Source organism: Varanus komodoensis, unplaced genomic scaffold (genome assembly GCF_004798865.1).
Source record: "Varanus komodoensis strain SLA01 unplaced genomic scaffold, ASM479886v1 scaffold24, whole genome shotgun sequence".
In the NCBI taxonomy this organism is placed as follows: Eukaryota; Metazoa; Chordata; class Lepidosauria; order Squamata; family Varanidae; genus Varanus; species Varanus komodoensis.
In genome coordinates this window covers 325,475-349,758 of record NW_025335641.1, presented here as the reverse complement: position 1 = coordinate 349,758, position 24,284 = coordinate 325,475, and the positions used below count along the sequence as shown (strand labels likewise).

The window sequence follows — 24,284 nt, the reverse complement described above, 5'->3', positions numbered from 1 at the left end:
ATGTATGCAGTTGGTCATGAAATATATACTACCTGCTTTAGGTATGTCCATTTTAACCTTTCCTGCAACTTAGTAGTAGTTCCTACAAAAAGTCCTAAAGATCTGTGTGCCTAAATATTAAAGAGTTTTTTTAACTTCACTTTTCTAAGATTTTCTACTTGGGAATAGGAAAAGACTATTTAAATTAGGGATTTTGTTCCCAAGGTATGTATTCATCTAAGCGCACATACCCCACCCTCAGCAGTACATATGAGGAAGGATTCTAGTGTCATAAGTGACATTGAAAATGTATTTTAATCTAGAATGTATCAGCTGGAATAGCATTCATAGAAAAGGATAATTCATTTTAAATTGAAGGTACATTTTATCTTTCTTTTTCTTTTTACCTTGATATACAATACTGGGAAAAGCAAAAACTGATTTAAGAATCTCTTCTGAAAAGTGCCAAAGTTCTACAACTTTTATTCTTAATAATACCATTGTAAACATAGTTAATATTTTTTCTGATGGCTGTACAATAACATAAACATTTAAAATAAGACATTACTTTATACTGATAAACTATCTAATTCAGTATTGTTTACTCTGACTGGCAGCAGTTTTCAATGTCTCTGACATCTCCAGCCCTTTCCAAGTTCCTTTAACCAGAGGCATCAGAGACTGAATGAGTATGTTCAAAGCATGAATTTTACCCCAGCAATCAATGACCTCTCCTTTATACTATGGTCTTCCCCTATCCTCACAGAATCCCTCGCATAAAGTACTGTTTTAAGGGAAGAAGGGGTGGAAATAAAACACCATATCCATGGGGAAGACATGTGAAAGAATTATGAAAAAGAGGATGTGGATTAGCAGTTCTTTCTTCAATTAAATTTTGCTCAACTTCAGCAACTCCTAGCAATATTTCTTTTGATATCAGAAATGCAATCAATTTTATAAGATTGTTATGATAACCTCTTGACTGTCAGAAAAATTAATATGCCAGGTGAGTACCCAAAGAATACTGTTTTGCAAAGAATTCAAATGGGCATTTTAAGTTAAATGCTACATCAGGATAAAAGCTTTGCTACAGTACAGTTATGAATCCATCTTCACTCTGAAAGACAAGTGTATGACTGCCAAACATTATTTATCCAATATTCTGATTATTCAAATACTTCTACTCAGCAGACAAGTTATATATCCCATGCCATGTATATGGCTGCATGTTTTCTGCCTCTGGATGATTGACACAATTGGGATTCTCATTATAATCGTCCTTGCATTGCATCACCTATGGCTCCCCACACGTCAAAGACAAATTCATCCGGAAATGCAAAGTCTCCTAAAGCTTCATCAAGTGCAACTGCAAAGACATCCGGGTTGTTCTTGCCTTTTCCAGCCTCTACCATTGTTGCAGCTAAAAATAAAAATACAAGAAAACTGTTTTCATAAACAGCACTATCAGATGTCATAGCTATTAAGATATTTATATTTTGTTTTTTGGAAAAAAGTGTATTTGACAGAAATCTAAATTAAAAATATGAGAAAACATTCATGAATTCATCTAATCTCATGCAGTGTAGCTACTCTGGATAGCTTTATTTCTCTTAATTGCACAAAGTCAATTCAGACTGGGGCTGGGGCATTCAGGGTTGGGGGCAGGGTGTATTCTAAGCTCTGTTTTCACCTTTTGCCTATCCCTAATGCATTAGCACCTCCCAAAATTTTCCAAATGAAAAGGAGAAGACCAAAGTCCATATTCCCAACAAAATAAAAGTTTTGTTAGTCCTGCATTTTATTGTATTGTATTTTATTTTATTACAACTGCACGAAATCAGTCCAGCTGCACATTCAGTTAAACACAGAGAGTGGGGTGCTTAAGCATCCCCACATTCAGTTTTGTCCTGAAATTCTATGCCCTTCATAAGAAGTAGAGAGCAAAACAGGGGGCATGAGGGTTTACCCACCAGCCCCCCAACACATACGCAAGTGCCAAGGTACTCACCTAAATCGGGACTACATATTCTTACTCAAAAGTAAATAAAGGTACAGTAAAATTACCACACAATGCATGATTACATGCAGGTTTAGTTTGGCTTTGAAAGTCCATGATACACTTCTAAGGCCAGGCTTTCCCAAACTGTGGGAAATGACTCCCCAGATATTAAATAACTCTTGCATTAGTCGAAGCTGCAGTTGTGGTTTTGTAGAACTCAAACAATCACACAAATTTGGCAGGGCCCCACCTTTAGCCCTGGTTGAAAAGGGATACATGAAGCTTGCTGGTAAGTGTACTGGAATATTTCCATCTCTCTCATAGTGAAAGTGCCCATAAACTATGGCAAAAGCAGTTTAGTTGACATTTCACAGTGTCCTAGGCTTGGTATAACAGAACCAGACTCATATTCTCTCTTAGTCATTACTCGAATCTGAGCAGCTTTATCGTCAATCTGTTTCAGTTTCACCTAACACACAGGATTACTATTATATTTTTTAAAATATACAAAGAAAACTGTATATACCACAAACAGGAAAAACAACACAGGGCTTCTGAAAAAGAGAAAACCATTCACATCACTGGGGGAAATTATTAATTTCATTTTGTGCTGTTATACACATTTGATGAGTTTAATCTCCTGGGCAAAGCCTTTAAGGTTGCCCTAGATTTCCTGCATTTCTTCCAGATTTTCTTTTTCCTTATGATATTATCTGTAACATTTTAGGACATAAGTTTCAGGATAAACAGAAACCTGTTTAAAATGCCAATGTGCAGCATAAGGACCTCAAGGTTGGGGAAAGTGGGTCCCTCCTGATATTTCTAGATTAAAAACTCCCATCAGCCCCATCAGTCCCAGCGGGCACAGCCAGTGATGGTGGGAATTGTATCCCAACGACATATGGAGGGCTATATGGCATTTGCCATCCCTGATTTAATATACACAATGAGAACATACACATTTTGTTTGACCCAGACTTGCACTAGACAGAGTTCCATTCACGCTGGAGCAAAGTGAGGACTACATGGCTTGAGTGCTGGTTGTTGCTGAACCATTGTCTGTTATTGAACCAAGAACTGTTGTTGGAATGTGAGTTAACCCAGCCATGGTAACAAACAATCAAGAGAACCTAGAATTTATTTCTGGGTTCTGAACTATGGGTTGTCCACACCATCACTTGAACCCAGTCAATAACCTACATGGAAAGTTTGAATAAAGATCTTCATTGGATCATGGGTTATTGCTGAAGTGCTAACAACCATGACGAGAACCATGGTTTGTTGCTGGGTTGTGAACTGTGGACACTTCACCTTGTGTGTTTGTTTGTTTGTTTTTAATCTCAGCTGGGCACAGACAACATGACAACTCACAGTTTAGTAACAACCCATGGTTCAACCCAAACTAAACCCTTGAGTGTGAGTAATTGTGTTGTCTGAACCTTGTGTTTATTCTGGCCAGATTAAATTTACCTGCTATTGCCTGTATCTTCCTTCTGCACCATATTTCATACTGAAACATGAACATCTACTGGTGCAGCACTAAAAAGAGGTGTTCCAGGTGCACTTGCACAGGAGTTCATAGAACAACACTAATCTATTTTCTTCTGCAGTTTGTGATTGTTCAGATTTAGACTAATGTGTGCAAGAAAAACTGAGCTGTGTGCCAAATAAGGATGCTAATACAGTATATCTGACACTCAAATATCACTTGAAAACTATCTTAGAATAAAAGATTTTGCTCTAACATATTACATCTGAAGTTGCAAACACATGAACCTTACAAATAAGCTCTTCTTTGTAACTATCAGAGCTTTAGTAATTGTCTTCATTGCACAAATTATGCTTAGCAAGGAAATTCTTATTAAGACTATATAATCAAATATATTTCAGTTCTCACTTTTTCATGAAGTGCTATGTTGATATTCAACAGTCAAGTACTGGTCTCTAGTGGTCACTTAGATGAACTGCCATATACAGCTATGCACAACTATTACATATTAGATGTATTTTAATGTGTACTTTTAAATAAAAATATAAAGAACTGCTCTAAATGCAGGTGTACCCATAGTTACTGGATCGTGGGTGCACTTAACTAGAGCAGGAGGTTGTTTTTTTAGTTCAATACATGGAAAGAACCGCTGCGACATTTAGTCTGCTTCTGTTAATAGTGTAACAGGAAAGGAGTGGATTTTCATGCACATTGTTTAGTTTTAAGGATTTCTTCCAGAAAAATAGAATAAAGTAATTTTAATCTTGCAAAACCATTTCTCCCTATCTGTTCACTGAAACAAAGGCAGCATCTCAGTGCTGCTGCCAAACATTATGACAAAACATTTTTGCTTGAGATAAATACTTTTTACAGCCTCCACATATAACTTAAAGTAGCATCATTAAAGTGCATTTAATTGGCAATTTCATTGGTTTTGATTAGATTGATTTCCAAGTGAAGTGTGCTTCATTTCCAGACTTTATGAAAAAAAAGCTATGCAGAGTGTGCCCCTAAAACAGGCACCTTTTGAAAAACCAACTGAAGAATAATATTCAGATGCAATGAAATCATTCAGATGGAAATATTTTGGTAGTATGAAGAATTGGATTTCTTACAGTCCATACAACTTTAAATTTATCTTCCATTCAAATAATTTGTTCATGGTTCAAAATAAAGATTACATTTATTATAACAAGTTTACTCATGTAATATCCAATATAATATCAAAAATACATGCCTGATTTGGTCCACACTTGATCTGCTCACCCAGCTACTCAAATATTAAGGCATTATCAATAACCTCTTAGTTATATTTTATAGTTTTTACTTTGTAGAAACTGATATCACTGAAGCTGTCAGCAAATTAATGAGCTAGAGCAGCTAGGTGTAAAGCTATTTTCTGAATCTAATACAATGGGAGCAGGGCAATGGTAATCTTGTCTGTTCACTGCATGGTTATCTAACATGAATATAAAAATGAAATTCCTACCTGAATAGTAATTGGAATTATCAGAACAAATTAATTTTTCTATTTCATTCCCATGGGTAATTGATCACGTCTGCAACCATGGTTTGACATTGCACCAAAACCAACAAACTGACATTATATTAAGTAGCATATCTGTGATTGCCAATTTTGAGAGAGAGAGAGAGAGAGAGAGATGAAATTTAGATTTAAGAGCTGTTTTAAATTACAAAATATACTCATGTTGCTCCCTTGCTTTACATCCTCATTTTTTATATGAGTGACTAGTTCCACACTCGATAAACAAAGTCATTTGACAACTGGTGTAGACTTTGATTACGGTGAGAGACTTTGATTGTGGCAGGTGTTCAGTGCAACTAGAAATGAGACTTAGCTGCATAGAGGCTCACCTAGTTCGAGATCTCTTATTCCCATATACATTTCCAGAAGGTCATCTACCTTTTTGGTAGCTTTTTCTTCAACATCTGAAGGCTTTATCAAAGCAAGAAAACACACATTGAAAAGTTTTATATGAGCAATACAAAATGAATTCCATTAGAATGTTTATAGTTTCAATATTTTAAATTAAATCTACTTGCACTAACTAATAGTACAATCCCATACATGTCTATTGAGTCCAATACGACTTGCTCCCAGGTAAGTGGACGTAGGATTGCTGTCTTAAACTGAGATTTGTACAATCTAAATAATCAATGAAATATACTGTCAGTTGAATTCTAAAACTTCAAGACAAGGTCAATGTCACTCTTTGTGTGGATATGGCATGTCTTTAAGTCCTTGATATTTCCCTCTCTTTCTCTTGGTATGTAACGCTGCCACCAGGAATTGTATTCCAATCTTATTAATTAACCATTCCCACAGTATTCTGCCCAAGCTATAATGCTTCTTTGTTGAACTATGTGGTACTGAGGATGAGGTGCTGATATTCAAACAGCTTATAATGAAGATTCAATAACAAAATTAAACTTTATTTGTGCAGGAAGTGTATTGGTTTCGAGATGCTCAGTAACGAACTTCCTTACAGAGTAGAACAATGTAGAATAACAATTTCTGACTGAGGTATATCACTCTTTGTCTTCACAAAGACTCCTCACACAGATCTTCCCTTCTCTCCTGCACTCAGGTTTCTGTCAGCTTCTATCTCTCATACCCTTATAATACTTGACAATATTAGGTTTTGACTCTCCCTAGTCACTAGTATGTCCTCTAAGTATTCCTTCTTTAGAATATTACATGCTTTTCACAGCATGTGCTAGGATTCTAATGAGTAGGCTGCCTCTACAGATCCTGTATACTTCTGACAAACCACAATTCTGTGTGCTAACTGATGGCTGTCCAATAACTTTTTGCCTTCTTTCTCTCCTCTCTCTTCACACACATCCAAGATCCAGCCACACACTCTCAGTCACCAACCACTCTCAGTCACCAACCAGTCACCTGACCCACTCATCCCCCTCTTTTATCCCCTTGCCTTTCAGAAACTGACCCACATTTAAAGGAACACACTCATATAATTTTAAATCATTACAGTCAACCTTATGCTTTTGGGAATATTCAGCAAAATAATACTCTTTGCAATATTCTTATACAGGACTGGATCCAGGCTAAGTTAATCACTTTAACAAAGCAATCCTATAATGGTGGGAGAAGAGATTATACCACAAGATTTGGCCACTTCCTAAGCTTGATGCTAGCAGGATGGGGGTGAGATGTTCTTACCTTTCTTTGGCCCTTTTCCATTTTTCCCTACCCACTGAGGTAAGTTAATTATACCTTAACAGAATGATCCTGCTTCCACTTCTAAGCACAGTTAATGTCTCCTTCTCTGAGACATTAACTTCCCACCACAAATATCATAGGACATCTTCAGGCTTATTGGAAGGTTCTGCAAGCATAAATGCTCTTCTGCCCATGGGCCTTCCTCTCCATTGGTGGAGCAGTGCTTACACTATATTAAATAGATCCTCGGACAGCCCTTGCCTAATTTTAGGATTGCACCATTAGTGCCATTGAAAACAATGCAGCAGAAGTCTTTTTACACTGATTGTAATTAGAATTAAGTGTTGCTAGCTTGATCTGAATGCAGTTTACAAAGCACTGCGCCAAGCAATTCCATAAACATAAAATGCATGCAATATGACACAGAATCTAGTCTTTGGGTAAGAATTGCAAGTCTAGTATCTTTCTTTTTTTAAAGCAAATATCTAGCCCTGCAGACATTTGAAAAAGTAGTAACATCAAAATAATGCATTGCTATACATTGCTACAGATTTTTCACTTATGTTTCCTGGTCCCTTTATTTTTATTGCCTTTTCCTTGCTTGTATTTCTGCCACCTGGAGGAAAAGTATTCTGTGAATCACATTTATACAAAAAACAGCAAGTTTCACAGTAATGGTTTAAATTACTTTAAATGTCCAGAATACAAACTCCTTTTAACTCCTTAAAACTGGTAGGAGAAACCACTTTTTCCATGAAGTTCAGGGGGCTTAACATGAATTGGGACCCTAGCATGGGAATAGGGAAGGCTTTAATGCACCCACCCACACAGAGAGACAGACAGACAGGCGGACAGAGACGAAGATGGAGACTCTGGAAACTTGCTTTGAATCAGACATCTGCACATGCAATTTATACTGTCAAGGAGTGACAATGATCATTATTTGGAATGCCATGTGCAGGTGCAAGGGTGGAATGGGAGAAGGGTTGATTCCTACACCCTCCATGCTTACTCTAGAATAAAAAAGGAAAAAACGCACAGGTGCTACCTAAACCTTTAAAGTCAAGACTGGAAGGTTGGAACCCTGCAACACCCTGTTATCCAATCCAAAATGTGCTATTCAATTCTTTCTGTTATTAGTCAGAGGACTGAGTCCACACTACAAAGTATCTGGGACTCTTGCTACAAACAATCCTTACATAAACTAAAGTTGCATTTGAAATATGAGCAAAGAAATCCTATGGTCCCTAGACAGGGCCTAGATGGTCATAGGATCATTCAGATTCACAGATGCAAGACTGGAAAAGGACTCTGAGCTGGGAGATGGGGATCTGCACTTTTAATTCCCCACCACCCTGTTGCAGCCAGGAAGAAAAAAAGCTGTGCTGACTGTTTCTCTGAGGTCAGAAAAGGGAGGAGAGAAGACCAAGATATGGTGGCATCTCAGCTGTATTCCCTCCCCCTCTAAAATACTGCAGTTACATGGCCAAAATAGGCTACCCAGATGCTTTGCAAAGAGGGAGGAGCACAGAGGCAACCTTTGCATCCATGCTTCTCCCTCTCTACACAAGATACTCCAGTCCTCCAAGTTCAGAGGAGTGCAGACATCTGCACTGGATTGTACTCTAACTGTCCCACAGGAAGTTCCTCCTTAAGACTCTGCAAATGTAAATTAGCAGTCCTGTCTGTAGCTGTTGCAAGAATATCAGTTTCCAGTTGTTCATGGTTATAATTTAATATGCATGAGAGAAAATGAAGTGGACCTAGTTCAGACATAGCAATCCTAGTCTAATGGATCAAAGTTTATAAATATATAAATAAATGGAATGTCCGCTTCCTTTCCCATCCTTTTCCCCTTTGCATGCCCAGTTTTAGCATAGGTATATTAGGGTGCAATCATATGCAGGTTTAGAAAGAAAGAATTCCTAGAACTCCTAGCATCTTCAAGCCAGCAAGGCTAGTTGGGGCATGGTGAGAATTCAGAGGACTTCTAAGGAATGCTGGGAATTTTAGGCCTTTTTTCTGTCTAAATTTAAGATTATGCCTCTAGTTTCTTAAACTGCAGTGGAAACTGTAATTCAATAACTTCCTCCAAACCACCATATGCAACCAAGTGTTTCTCCCATGTCTGCATAAGAAGAATCATGAAGCAGAGACGCACCATTTCTTCCAGTGTAGCAGGGCCTTTGGATCTCAGTCGAAGAGTCTCTCTCCCTCTGGCTATTTTTCCCTCTGCAAAACTTCCACCTTTGCACCTTGGTTCAATCATATCTGCAGTAGAAATATTAATTATGTGCCAGCTGCATATTATGAGAGAAAATATGCATAACTCCCTTATTCTCACCTCCTGTTTCTGGATTTCTGATGCATCACGGCACAATCTCCTTTGGCTTCTTCAATGCCTGACTCCTCATTCCTTCTATTCCCACCCTTCTCTGGGACAATCTTCATTACTTCACCTGTACATTTCCTTAGTGTTTCACTTTCTCAATAGAACTCCTTTTCTGATTTCATCTTACTTCATTTTTTGGGTACTTTACAAAGGCATTCTGCTACCTAGAAAGAAGGTCCTAAGCACGGTGTCCTAATGAAAACATGCTAATTTTCCCGCCTAGGTTTTCCATGCTGACAGCAGCTTGTCCTCTGGCAGAACAGAGCTTGAGCCACATGGGGAAAAACCTCTTCCACCACTGCACTAGAGCTCAGTCCCTCCTTTCAGTTATTCACATTATTAAAAGGGTTATTCCATAAGCGTGGAAGAGTCAGTTCCAGGCATCTATAGAGATGTATATCCCAAGCATGACAACAAAGCATAACTTCCAGAGACTACTTCTGCATTCTTGTCTTCACAATATTCATATTAATATAATTGCTGTCTAAAGAAATGGAATGTTCTAGTCCAGAGGTCCCCAATATGCCCAGTGCCTGCAACTCCCAAGCTCTTTCTGTGCAGTCCTCCAACCTGCTTGTTAAGCTATCACCCTCAAGGCATTTTCCCTCAGAACTACACTGTTCTTCCTGCTTAAGAGGCACTATCTGCTGCTGTTTTTCCTGTCCCCTTCTTACAAAAAAACACAGTAGCAGCATTGTTTCTTCTGGTTTTCATGGATGCTTGTGTCAGCCCTCTCTTGGTCTTATCCTCCATACATGATCAGTGATAGCTATTAGCTTAACAGCTTAAAACAACTTTGGCTATTGAGCAGTAAAGGATGAGGATGCGGATGCAGTGTAAACTATGAACCACATATCTATTCTGATTTTGGAGGTTTCCAGTGTAGCCTATAGAGGAATGGGTACCCTACATGGCAGGGTGGATTTGATTTAAATCACACTTTAAATCACTAGTCAGTAAGACTAGATTTAAATCATGGTTTTCTACGTAATTTGCATGCATGCCTGCCTTACCCATAGATAGAAGAACTACATTAAAATATTCTCATTGGATCTAAGCCTGCTGCCATTATAGGTTTTCTCCTCCAGGAAAAGAATAACATGATAAACCTCAGGCCACACACAAGAAGATCCAAAGACCTGTGGATTCTGCTCAAAAGGCTTCACTTCTTATGCAGATTTAGTCCACTCCCAACACTCAACTTCCATGCAAACTTAGCACTTAAGAGATAAGAGGCTAATTCTGTGAACATGGGTTTGTAAAGGAGCAATTGGATTAAGGTCTTTTTTCTCAACCCTGTATGTTGATTTCATAACATTTTTGATGTGGAAAAGAAGCATTTGATCTCTGCAGACACAAATTCACAGGTCTGAGAACTGTAAAACCAAAGACCTGTGATAATATCTTGTAGACAGAAAAACTGCCCAATAATCTTGACATTGTGAATTAATGGAATTTATTTACCAAAATAAATAAATAAACATTGCATGAATATACATCCTCATGCTACATAATTAAAAACTAATCTTTATTTCATGATGAATAACCTTTGGACTATAATGTATCTTAAACAGAAAACTATCTGTAGATAGATTTTTCCTGAAAAATCATTTTATTAAAAAATCAAATTTAAATCAAAAACATCTTATTTAAAATAAAAAACTGATTTTTTAAAAAAAATCCAAATTTTTATTTTAAAAAAATCATTGGTTTTTATGCACCCTGCAACATGGGCCACTCTCAGCCCCAAAATCCTACCTATTGGTCTGGAGACTTAGAAAGGAGACAGGGAATAGAATCCTTATCTCTGATCTGTCACATTACATGAAGATTCCTTAAGAAGGTACTATGCCAGGCTTGGCCAGAAGTTGCAGGACCCATTCCTACAAGTGTATGCTGAGTCTTTCTTGCATTGCTCTCTTGGTATGTAAACAGAGCAGTAAAGGATGCTAAGCTCGGCTGGTACTTGTAGCTCCTGAAAACACTGGATGGGCCCTTTCCCATACCACGTAGCAATTTTATATGATTAAAATTCTTCTTTAGAATTGCATACAATAGCTAAAGATATAATTTATGATACATATGGTCACTCACCAAATGATTTCATTGGCTCTATCAGTTTTAGTGTAAATGTTTGGCCCTTCTCCAAGTCCTTTAATTTCTTAGCAACTTCATAATGACGGTAGCCCACTACACTTTTTCCATTTATAGATTCTATGTGGTCACCAACACATATCAGTTTTATTTGGTCAATAAGACTTCCTGCTTTAATTCTCTGTTGGACAAAAATGCATCCCATTAGTTGTAATGAATGTCAGAAACAAATAGTTGAGTCCATAAGACTATGATGTGCAAAATATGGAGACACACAAATCTCACCTTTTGAGCCAGTGGAATTAAAAAAAGGATTTCTTGCTTCTTTTATACCTACTGAAGTTTAGACATGGAATAGGGACCACAAAGATTGTGAGGAATTTGCAGTGGAGATAAACATTTCTGACGGTATGTGTAACAGACTAGAAATCATGTCACTCAAGTCAAAACGTACAGAGACATTCTTATGTAAACAGGCAGTGCAGTAAGAATGTGAAGCTTATCTAAACATTCATAAAAAGTACAAGTTTTAAACCTACTGAAATTATACTTCAAAATATAGGTGAATTAGCCCCTACTTTCTGAGACCCCTGTTGGGGGAGGGTGAAACATCTCTTGGGAGGATGCTCGAATGCCATTTACTACTTTTGTTAGCACAAATGTATGTCATTATCTCTGCAGCATCTCTAGAAGTTGATTGGTAGGAAAATGGTGGGAGTTCCTCCTAGATATATGGGGGTGGGGAGGGAGGCGTTCCTGCCAGAACGAGTTTAGCTTGGAAAATCTTCCCAAAAACAGACCCCACACAGGCACAGAATGCATTATGTGTGATGCACAGAGACCACAAAGAAGAAGGATAAGTATCTTGTTTGCTTTTGTGTACATTCAAACCTTTCCCTCTGTACAAAGGATACCTGCTTCTATGTACCTCCAAGTAGAAATCCTTAGCATAATACAGTGGTTCTCAACCACCAGTCCAGGGACTGGCACTGGTCCATGGGAGATTTCCTGTTGATCCGTGGGGGGCCACATCCCACTCACCTTGGACTGGCATGGGGGCTGGCTGTGCTCCACCACCTCTTCCTTGGTTGGCATCACCACAGTGTGGGCGGGGGAGGCAGGGAGGGGAGAGACAGCTCAGTGGGAGTCAGCTGGGAAGCCATGCCAATTTCAGTATTTTTTTCTTTTGTTGGCATTTTTTGTTGCTTGGTTTCTGGTTGTTTTGGAGAATTTTCATGTTTTTGGTATTGTGTTTGGACACTAATACACAGAATACTGTATTATGGGTATGACGCTTTTTGTTTCTGCCTGAGGTGGTTTTCCTGATTTTGCTGGTCCCCATCTGCGGAAAGGTTGAAAACCACTGGTATAATACATTTCAAAGCATCTCTCCAGTGCCCTCTACCCTTAGAATAAGGGGGGGGGGGGAATGAACTGGAAAGAAATAATAGATGAATAGCAACCTAAACAAACACTAAAAATAGAAAACGTTTCAGCTTTCAGCAACATAATGGCACAAACCATTACACCCAATCATGAAAAATATCACGAGGTATTAAGAGCAACTACTGTAAGCTAATAAATAAGCAAGGAAAAAAATCAAATCAAGAGTATCAAATTGAGTAAAAAAGAATGTGGTAAGATGTCCAGGACTTTGTCTCATCAAGCAATGAAAACCATGGCCAAATGCCCAGAAATTTACATCTACCATGCAAAAATAAAATTAAAAACACTGGAAGCAGCTAGATCAGAAAGTGTCTTCTGAGCAGGGTAGGTGGCTCAAATTGCCATTAAAAATATCTCTGCAGCTTCTGGAGACTGAAACTCCATAAATTTTCATCTCCAATCAGGTATTTTTTCTGAAATAATCTGGATAGAGCATAATTTTATTGTTACCCGAACCTTAATATATCTGTCTCATATGTCTGTCGGCAGAGGAGAGATTCTGTAGTTAGAAACTCAACAATGATAAGTCCCCACATAGGATCAGGAATATGGTAAGCATACTCTATGTCAATATGGAAGTCTTGTAATAATTTCAAAATCTCAAATAGAACTGAATCCATAACTTAAGTCAACTATACTTCTGATGGCTGCTTACACAGACCAAGCTCTTAGTTCTTGTGAGAAAGTTTCAAAAAGCAAAACAACCCATAACTGCATTCTGGGGAGCGGACATTGGAAGCTCATGTACAATAATGCTATCTTTCAAAATTGCAGCTCTTGTTTCCATCGTCATGAACACAATTAAAAAATTCCTGTGGTGCTTTTGTCAAGTCCTGGAGTTGTCCCATCTTCTTTGCTGCAATAGTTCCTTCAAATGCTGAGATAGCTACAATAACATGTTTTTCATTTTTACCTCCTTGTAACTCTCTCTCTCTTAGACATCTTAGGTGGCATAGGCAGGGTTAGTAGAAGCCCAGTACCTTTTCTTGATTTTGAAAGCAGCCATGTTTTCAATATCCTACATTCAAGCAATTTCCATTGTGGATGATGTTTGATTTCCATAGTGCTAACCATGCACCGATATTATTCACACAGAATAATTTGCTATTATATTTCTCTTACATACCAGTTGCTCAGTCTATTCCTTCATCCTTACCTTTATGAAAGCACATCCATTTCCATTGTCAGTAATGGTAAGCCCAAGTGACTCCTCTGATTTGAAAACTTCTACTTCCTTTTTTATTCCTTTTACATGAGCAAATATGAAGTCTTCAAGACCAATCTGCACTCCTAAGAGCTTATCCATATCAATTTTGTGTGTATTCAAAGTGCAAAACATTATCTGTAAGGCAAAAGGGAAACAAAGGTAGTTTTCAGAAAAGCAAACATCCTCTCCTGAACTCTCTGGAAGAACTATATTGCATGAACATAAAAATGTGCCATCTGAAGTACACTGGCAGGATTATGTACATTACATTAAACACTGTAAGATGGGTCCCAAAGTAAGGCAATAAATGCTTAGAATGGTCAGTTCGGAGCAATTCAATTTTGGAGCCCCTGTTCTCTAAACAATGTATAGGTGTTGGCCATCCCTAAAGTCTGATAGACAAGGTGCCAATGGGTGCTCAACTGCAAGATTTAAACAGATGAAAGAAATAAGTGCTGAAAATGTTGAAGAAACCAGCATATTTCCTATTCCATTTCAGCACTCATTTGGCCCACCTTCTTTCTCCAAGATGCTGTGTAAAATTCTACAGCTATGCCAGCACCTAATAGGACTAAAGCAAAAACAGGTACCACAGAGTAGAATGGACCCTTATAAACAGCAGGAGGTTAAATGTGAACCTGGCTCAATGAGTTTGTCCCAATACATCCATATTGCAGCTCTTGCTGGGACACAGCATAGTAATATCTTGGGAATTACCAATGCAGAATAGGAAGATGTATACAAGTAAACTTTTGCTGGAAAGAGGTATTTAAATATAGTTGCTATTGAGAAGGATACACTCCGGATATTACTCCTAAGAAAGGTCCTTAATGTACATGTACATTATACGTACACTGGTGTTTCACATGTACATTAGTGTTTCAAGTTGTTGGCAGATTGAACAGGATCAATTTTCTCTAGCTGCAGTATCTGTCTGCTTCCTCCAATGGAATAATTGGCATTATCAGAGTAAAACAAGTCAGAAGACTAATCCATATTGGATTGATATTAGAAACCAACTTACATCCTTTTCTTCCTAAGAGGACAAAATGCAGCTTGTAGCAATAACAGATATAGATCAAAGCATGTAACAAGACACAAATATCCCAGATGGAAGCTTTTGTATGTGAGAACTCTAAAGGTTAAAAAAGTGACTTGGGCTGTAATCCTATGCATCCTTATCTGGAAATTAGCCCCTTGAACACAATAGGACTTAATTCTAAGTAACCACAGCAATCAAAATTATTTTTTCCATTCTTGCCATATAGTTCTATGACAAGAGCTACAAAAAAAGTTTAATTTGGTGTATTTGATTGGCTGCTGAGTTTTAAATTTTATTAATTTAATTTATATCCCTACTTTCTGCAAAAATGATGCTCAAAGAGACTAACAATAATAAATGCAGATTGAAAACAAAATCAGATGAACTATTATAATATGGTATCAGCAACATCCTAAACATAAATGACATGTTTAGAAGAGTCATGCAGCTTTGTTCTCTGAATATACCTACATTCCTGATGTGGCTCTAAACTTAAAAGAGCAAGACTGACACTTGATAAACACATGGTCCAATGACCTCCTGAGAGCAAAAGCAACACAAGATGGAAACAGTCCCGTTTCTAATAAATCTCTTGTACAGCACCCTCAGAAAAAGTGCTACTTGAAACGCTCCCTTTGTTCCAATACTGATAGTAAACGAAGAAGAGGGCTGGCACCATGTTTAAGTGTATCCTAGCCAAGTGCCCTCTTAAAGGTATCCTATGTCCAGGACCTATTTTAACCTAGAAGTTTCAGTGAGCGGCAACAGCAGTGTCATTACGAATGACAGGTGGCTTACCACCGCCTTTTTAATTTTCCACAATGACTAGAATATTTAAAGAGTGGGAGACTCCCAGACCCAGCTGCACTAGGGTAAGTGTCAGCACAGCAGTGGCCCTTCCAGGGGCCCTTCCAGGGTACTGGGGCTTCAATATGTGCCCACGTATTCCACGTGCTTGCTCCAGGCAAGTTGCCAACTGATATAAGCTGTTATCTGATATTCACAGGATTCAGCCATGAGTTATTTAGGCCGTCTAACTATTCTTAAAATCAAGTCTTTTGGATTGTCTTCACAATTGCTGCTTTAAGTAGTTAAAACTAAACTTCATTTTCTTCCCGTCATAGCATAAACATTCAAGGACTTTTTCATGCTTCCAACAAGACACATATTTTACAATATTAGAACACTTCTATCTGAGTACCCTAAGAGATGAATACATCAGAATAGGAATATCACATGAAGCTTGGTATCTTTTTCTTTGTGTACAGAAATGTAGCAGAATAAGGAGATATTTCAATATGACTAAAAAGTTCTGCTACATTGCTTGAAATTGTTAGACACAATTTTTTATCGCCCTTTAAAGTCGCCCTTCAACCAGAGGCCATCATTTACAATAAACTTTGTACTTCCTGGTATTAATTGCCTTTATCTTTACTTTCACTGATTCAAAGAATATCCCATCCTATTTAAATCTGTTACATTAAATTCATTTAAATGAGGATAAAGATGTGCATACCTTCCCCAACAATGTAAACCAGGCCAATATCAGCTGTATGCTAATGCACAACTACACTGTGCAATCAACGCTCTACTACAGCTTGGTATTACATAAGCTGTGTATTCATGTGCAACCATGTTAACAGCATGACATAATCACTATTGTAAACACTGTTAGGATCTGCATTGCATCAGCAATGGGATTGTATTTATCATAAGAAACCAAGTACCCCCCCATAATGGTTCCCCCTCCTTTCTTTAAACTAGTTTCCTATGGTATTTAAAATTTCTAATACATATCAAAATGAGTATAATTCACTGGGAAATGTTGATTGGGTAAGTGACTCAGAATAGAATGGCAGCTTCATAAATCTAGAGATGCTGACACATCTCTTATTTTACTGTTGAAGTCTTTGTTAATTTTCTGTCAGCTTCAATAGATCATTAAACAACAATACCAAATAGAAAGTATTTCATCAGAATTGCTTCACAGTTTTTTCACAGCCAAAGCTACAGGCAGAACTAAATTGAAATCATGTAATACGTGCCCTCCCACCCCTTGAGATCAGCAGCAGAGGCCCTTCTCCAGGAGCCCTCCATGAAGGACATTAGGAGGGTGAGTACCCGGAGGAGGGCTTTCTGTGCGGTGGCGCCCAATCTATGGAATGCACTCCCCAGAGAGGTCCGCTTGGCGCCATCATTTGCTTTTCAGCACCAGGCCAAGACCTTTTTATTTAAACGTCATTTTAATTGTTAATATTATTTATTGATTTTATATCTTCAGCCAGGACGTCTCCAATTATATTGTTTTATATGGTTAATTGTGTATTTATTTATTTATTGTTGTGAGCCGCCCTGAGGCTTCGGCAAATGGGGCGGCATAGAAGTTTGCTAAATAAATAAATAAATAAATACTCATCAGAAATACAATTGCCCAAGATTTCCAGTCAACTAATGAAAGATTGGAGGGTTAGGAAAAAACAGGTCTTAAAAAGTTACTTAGACAACCTGTAAAAAAGAGCTGCCAATGATTATTTTGAAAGTATTTCACCCTTAAGGGCAAATACTTTCACTAGCTTTATATACCAACCGGAATGAAAATCCAAAACTCTTGTTCTTACTTTGTTTGGCAGAAGATAAGAGCTAGTACATCTTCATATATCTTGCATGTGGACTGTATGGTTCATTCTTAGAATTTTTAATTTGTAATCAGTCAAAAGATGCACTATTATTTTTAGCAAAGTACAGCTTTGTAGCCATATAAAAATGTGATTTTGGTGACCAGGCATTTCTACTATTTATCCAAACATTTAAAAACTCCAATACACTGCAACAATAATTAAGGGGGGCTGCATCTAAGTTTCTATACTCCTCAAATATGTGTAAGAGCATAAGAAGGGCTATGTTGAATCAGACTAATAGTCCATCCGTTTCAATGTTCTCTTCACAATGTGGCCAACCAGCTGCCTGTAATTAGTGTTGCTAAACTCCACCTTTTTTGTTAACAAAATCTACATGTTGCCACTTTTGTATAAAATCAAGAGCATTTGCCTTTAAAAATGATTTTCATAACCTTGACCATGTCAATGTAATTTAACATCTCTCAACTGGTTTTGTATCTTTGACTAGATAAAACTGGCAAGAAAAAAGAAACGTGATATTTAGAAACATGAGACAATGTAATTCTATTTAGCAATGCAACTGTGCTGCACAAACATACTGCGTCCTGCACATGAGCCAGTTTTATACCACCTATCTTTGGAAAGAGTATCAGACAAACTAGACATTTGATTACTCATTTTATTCTCTATTTTTATTGCGTATCCATGTTTATGCAAGGTATTCATACCAGAATAGCAAAATATTATTCTCTTGCACTGCAAGGGAGTAAGTCAAGTTCCAAAAGAGTTCGTTAAAAAAAAAGCTTTTTGTAGAAAAGCTTTTTGTACAAAATTGTACAAAAGCTTTTAAAAATCATTACCACCACCACCACCACACCTGCATAGTATACAATATGCACATTTCCAGATGCAGAGGAGCCTTCTTCTAATTTAAATTCATTTAACCACCATGAAGTATTTGGTAAATGCTATGATTCATCATAATAACCCCACAAAATCACTGATCCTAGTTGATGCAAACTCTTCCAGAACTATACAGATTAAGGCAATTAAACAATGCAAAATGCATCACAATCCACTATGGCTGTCCATAACCTCTGATCAGAGGTTTAAGGGTATCCTATCAAGGATTTCAACTAAGTCTTTTGCTCCTGCTCACAAGGAGGAGAGGCTGAGATACCACCAGGATATATTATTTCATGGTAGAGTCTTGCTCCTTTCTTCTTTGCTCCCTGCTCCCCCTTCTCCAACACCAGCTCCAAAGCCAGTTTTCTCTGGTTGGAGCTGCAGCCCGTGTGTTCTTTCCATGCTAGCTGTGATGATGGAAGCAGGCACTCAGAATTCAATGAGCTATAAGGTTGGCGCTGGCATACAAAACTTTCCTTCACCCATGGAGTATCTCTCCAGATGGCCATTGCAATATGACCTAAATGTACTTGGGAATGGGATCTAAAAGTTTCTTTATGCATCACACCCTTATGAGATCTATGGAAAACGCTATATTATATTAATAAACTATTAGAATAAATAATGCTTTTATTGTGTATTGGTAGATTTTGTTTATAATTCATCTCTGGCTATGTACAACATAAAAACCAGTAATAAAATTCATTAAATAGTAAATTTCACTATGACGCAGTACCATATCCTGTCAAAATCAGCAGTAATTGATTATCTAAATAAGAGAAGGCAATGAAGCATAGAACAGTGAAATCAGTGCCACTAAAGCTGATTTAGTGTACCTGGTATCAAGACACTAGCAAAGATCAACTGGAATAAAAATAATTTTCACTTGCAAGCAGAATGCCGGGTGAGTCCACTTTGAAAAAGACTGATCTATATGGGTATTGTAATGCTGAAGGCTCAGAAATTTGCCCTTGAAAAATTTAGTTGGGCAAACATGCAGTATAGAACCTTTCTCCTCAATCTCACAGAATGGGGAAAATATATTAGCAGTATTCCCACAAATTACTTAGCCCCAGTATTCACACTGAATCAGGCTTGGAAGCAACCAGTAGCCAACAAAGGTGACCTAGAACTGGTATTACAGTACACTCATACGGAGATATGTGCAGCATTCGTACATTAAGAGTAGTTCTTTTTTTCATTTCCTATCAAGCTCAGTTTATTTCCTTATTTTAAAATCCTTTGGCCAGAATTCCAGAGGCTGACTCTAGGACAGCTTAAGAAACTCAACTCATACCTCTCTTGACAGAAAGCAAACACATACTTTCCCCACTTTTATCACATCCTCTTTAAAGGCATTAGAAAAGGGCTTATGGAATTGGGGCATATGAATGCCTTGAAAAGAATTTCTGCAGACTCATCCCTGTACCCTCCTTTTGATGCAAGGGCAGCTTCCAAAAGGAGGATGCCAGTCCAGAGAAAGGTCTACTCAATGTAAAATGGAAGAGCTAGAATGCAGAACACTTTTTAACAGTATGGCTTGCCCAGTTATTGAGGCAAATGTACCAATTGTAGGAACAGAACTTAATATTGAGCAGGATAAAAAATAGCCTTGGATTTACCAGCTGCCTATAGCTAAGTTTTATTTTGTTATTGTGGCATCATCAGGGAAGAAGGAGTAGGAGCTGGGGGCAGTGTACCAAAAAGATCTGGGGTTTTATTTATATTTATTTATTCAGAGCATTTTTATCCTGTCCTATACAAAAGTCTCATGATGGTAATACAAAACAGTAGTGGCAACATACAGTAGAATATGAATACAGTAAAACCAATATTAAAATAACAATTAATTCTGAAAATGCAGAGAAAATCAAAAGGTTTTGACCTGGTGCCGAAATGACTAAAGCATTGGTGCCAGGTGCACCTTTCTGGGAAGCAGGTTTCAGAGCTGGGATGCCACCACAGAAAAGGCCCTTCCCCAGGTAGCCACTCTTCTGATCTCCTTCAAAGAGGGATCCTGAAGGTCTTCAGACCTGTATCTTAGGTGTTGGGCAGGTGTATAAGGAAGGAGCCACTCCTATGGGTTCAGTCCCACAGGACAAAAAAAAATGCACAATTTATATATGGTAATGCACATATGCAAGCATGTGCCCAATTAGAAATAATTGCTCTAAGAAAAATGCATAGAAAGCAACCTAATTAATTTCCTGCTTGTTTTTTAGTGACCCAATTTGTGACCTACATGCATACATATTTTCTATCAGGCTCAAACCCAGATCAGTAGGTTGGAATATGCAGGAGCAGCAGAAGAACTGTAAGACACTTTAAACATTCACTGATTATTTGCAAATTGAACATGGCACGTATTATAGACTATATTACTATGTTCTTGGGGTGCAAACTTACACAATTGCTAGGGAATAACCCACATTAAACACAGTGGAATTTACTTCTAAGTAAATTAGAATCCAGTTAGAATCCACATGCACAGCAGCACCAGCAGACAGGTAGGCATTGCTTTGCTACCTCTGGCAATGGGACCACATGAGGAGGCAAAGTGAGCTGCCACCAATAGTGGCTCTTCAGTTTATTTCAAATACTTCATTTGGCTAGTTCCTGGGATTCTAGAGCACTGTTTTTTACAGATCTTGCGTTCTAACTTCATGAAATTCTAAATTCTACACCAAATGTTGTTACATTAATTTTCTAGCAACCTCATAATCATACAATTCCTTATATATCAAAATGTATAGTGAGATATCTTTATTAGGGCCAACCAAAATTCCTGATAAAGGGGTTGCTTAAATGAATATTTGAGACTTTTATTTTTCATGAACCACCACTACCTTTATTTTTAGGCTTGTTTTTTGTTTTTGTTTTGTTTTTTAAACCACCAAATGTATCTGTCTAGATCTAGATATTGGAACTATGTTCACTGTAGATAGCATACATCACAGCTCTGAGCATATTTGTGAAGGCAAAAACATCCAATCCTATATATACTGACTTGAGAGTAAAGTCAGTATGATTTACTTCTGATAAACATATTTTAGATGTTTCTGAACTGGAAAGTCTCCTGTAATCCTGAACATTGTCCACCACCCCACAGAGCTTTTTGTATCTTCCCAACTATCTTTTCTGATATTATGGGTGTTTATAGCCAGGTCCAGATATTTTGTCTCAAGATATTTTCTTCCTAAGAAAGAGTAAAAAAGAGTGCCTTCATGACATCCCTAATCAGCTGTATGAGGCAGTTGTCTCAGTCTCTAACATGTGTAAGTGTTTAAAGACACCTCTCTCCTAAGGCTACCTTAGTAATAGGATGTGTGGACAGAGGACAAGAGGGCATTTGATTTCAGAAAAAGAACTCAAGGCAGTAAGGTTCAAGAGAGATAGGAGGAGAAAAAGCGTATGTGGGCAAAAAGCCAACTAGTTTGTGGGGGATAAGATGCAACTGAGATAATTGGGGCTTCTGTAACTTTACTTCAGCAAGTGCCATTTTTTCCAGTTAAATGAAAAGGAACATAGATTCATAGAATAGTGGAGCTGGAAGGGGCCAAGAAGATGATGGGGTCCAACCCCCTGCTGGACACCAATTTACACATCCCATTCAGGTCCAGTCTTGCCTTGAATGTCTCCAGTGTGGGAGAGCTCACAACATCTCTAGGCAACCAGTTGCACTGTTGCATTGCTCTGACAGTGAGGAAACTTTTCTCTAGCCTGAATCTGAGCTGATTATTTCATGCCCTACACTCTGGTATCAGCAAGAAGAGATCTTGAGCTTCCTCTTTGTGACAGCCTCTAAGGTACTTATACAGGAATATCACTCCTCCCCCCCCACTCCCTTCTCTTTTCAAGGATGAACATACCCAGTTTTCCCAGCCTCTCCTCATAAGGCAGTGTTTCCAAACCCTGAATCACTTTTGTTGCCCTCCTCTGCACCCTTTCTAATTTTTCTGCATCTTTCTTAAAGCCTGGGACTCAAACTTTAGATACTGTATTCCAGATGAGGTCTGACTAGTGAAGAGTATACGGGAATACTACTTCTCGTGATCTGAAAGTAATATTTCTAAGGATACATCCCAAAATAGCATTTGCCCTTGTTGCAGCTGGACTGCATTGTTGGCTCATATTTAGCCTGTTACATGTAAACATAGAAACAGAGTGAGTCAAAAGGGGCCTCCCAGGTCTGACCCCTGGCTCCAGCCAGTTCTGCTCATGACATGCCTACTATGTGCATGTCCAGTCTGTCCTTGAACATCCTCACCAATGGGGCTTCAAACCACCTCCCATGGAAGCCTATTCCATACTTGCTCTGTCTCTCTGTTTGTATGTTCATATTTTTTTATGCCAGGAATCAAGCAAACACACAATGTTTGCAGGAATTGTTGTCCAGCATTGAATTAGCTTTTCCTAAATCAAAACTTTTCCACCTCTAACTTGAGGACTAAACAAGTATTTCACATCTGAGGCTTAAATCAACTTTGTTTTCAGTTAATTAGTGATACTTTCAAATTATGTTGCAGAACCCTGCAGAACCTATACATCAAGTGTATATATTCAATTTTAAGCAGTCTCCATTGAAACAAAATGTACAGAGGTTTTCCTTACAGTCTTATTGTGTGGAAGTTATTGGTAAGATGCTTTCATGGTTACACACACATAAAGAAAGAGGGAGGGAGGGGAGAGGGAGGGAGGAGCAAAATGCTTTACAATCAGGATACATGGTGTGATCCAGACTACACCAGCTAGTTATGGTAAATTCAGAAATAAATGGCATGAAATACAGACAGATAGTTACTGGGAGAAGCAGAAACAGGCACAAGTTCAACAAGAAACAGAGAAGGTTGAAACTGATATGCAGAGGAATGGAAACAATACTGCATAATTACCTAATGGAACTGAGTAACTAGGTATATTGTTTTCACAATATGTCCACTCTCACCTTTATAAAGAGTTAGTGACACGTTAGTGAATTAAGTAATCCCCACAAGGTCTACAGGAAATCAAATTGAATTCAGCTTAATAATAATAACAGTAAAAATGCACAGAGGCATAGCTGCATATAATCACCATCCTTCAGGAAAGAGATAAATGAATTTACAAATACATGCAAAGCATCCTAAAAACTATTCTGAAATCTGAGATGCCAAGGAGAGGTCTTAATTAAAACATGTAGCTTTCTGCAATTTATCTATCTTAAAAGTGAGCACTTATTTATTTTCTAGAAATTGAACAGCTCCGGTAGATTCACTTGAGCCCATTATCATCAATGATGACTCTGAAAAGTGGAGATCCTATAACTGAGTACAGAACAATAACAGAATTCTCTGCAAATACAGCAACTTAACATTCATATCATTTTGATTTTTTTCTCTTACTCCTATAAACAGGAACATTTTACCATTAATCATGGTGAATGTTACCAGCTTGTATCTCATCTGCAAGTCATCTCTTACAAATTCTGTTTAATTATAATTCATAGTTCAATGTTGACAAAGAAGTTCCATGGAAAGATATGGCCACTTTATGTCAGGAAATCATACTTGCTTCAATAAGAATATATGCTTTTCATGAAAACTACAGTATGCATGATAAAAATACAAATATAAGTCACAGAATTAATCATAATCAGAAACATGTTTGGTGATGACCCAAAAAAGGGTATTTTGGTGGCTACTCCCAGGCTATGGAATTCCCACCCAAGACAGGCTAGGTTTGCTTTCTGTTGTCTTACTGCCATCAGGAAAAAAATCCCCACTTCATGTAAGGCGGCCTTTAGCCGATACATGCATCGGTTGGGTCAGATATAGTTTTTAATATATTCCCCTGTGATTGTCATGCTTTTATTGTATTTTAATGCACTGAGTCAATTTTAATTGATTATATATGATGCACGGAGTGCCA

At 37.8% G+C, this 24,284-nt stretch overlaps 1 protein-coding gene across 3 annotated transcripts in view; it reads right to left on the bottom strand.

The window, feature by feature from the left end:
- Positions 1 to 437: 437 nt before the first annotated feature.
- Positions 438 to 24,284, bottom strand: part of GIPC2 (GIPC PDZ domain containing family member 2) — a 29,454-nt gene continuing 5,607 nt past the window's right edge. For all 3 annotated transcript variants that reach the window (XM_044432435.1, XM_044432433.1, XM_044432436.1), the window contains exons 2-6: positions 13,761 to 13,946; positions 11,159 to 11,339; positions 8,834 to 8,943; positions 5,343 to 5,424; positions 438 to 1,399 (exon numbers count right to left, since the gene is read on the bottom strand). In XM_044432435.1, the coding sequence (XP_044288370.1) occupies positions 1,248 to 1,399; positions 5,343 to 5,424; positions 8,834 to 8,943; positions 11,159 to 11,339; positions 13,761 to 13,943 (708 nt within the window). In that variant the 5' untranslated portion in view covers positions 13,944 to 13,946 and the 3' untranslated portion in view covers positions 438 to 1,247. The remainder of the gene's footprint in view (positions 1,400 to 5,342; positions 5,425 to 8,833; positions 8,944 to 11,158; positions 11,340 to 13,760; positions 13,947 to 24,284) is intronic.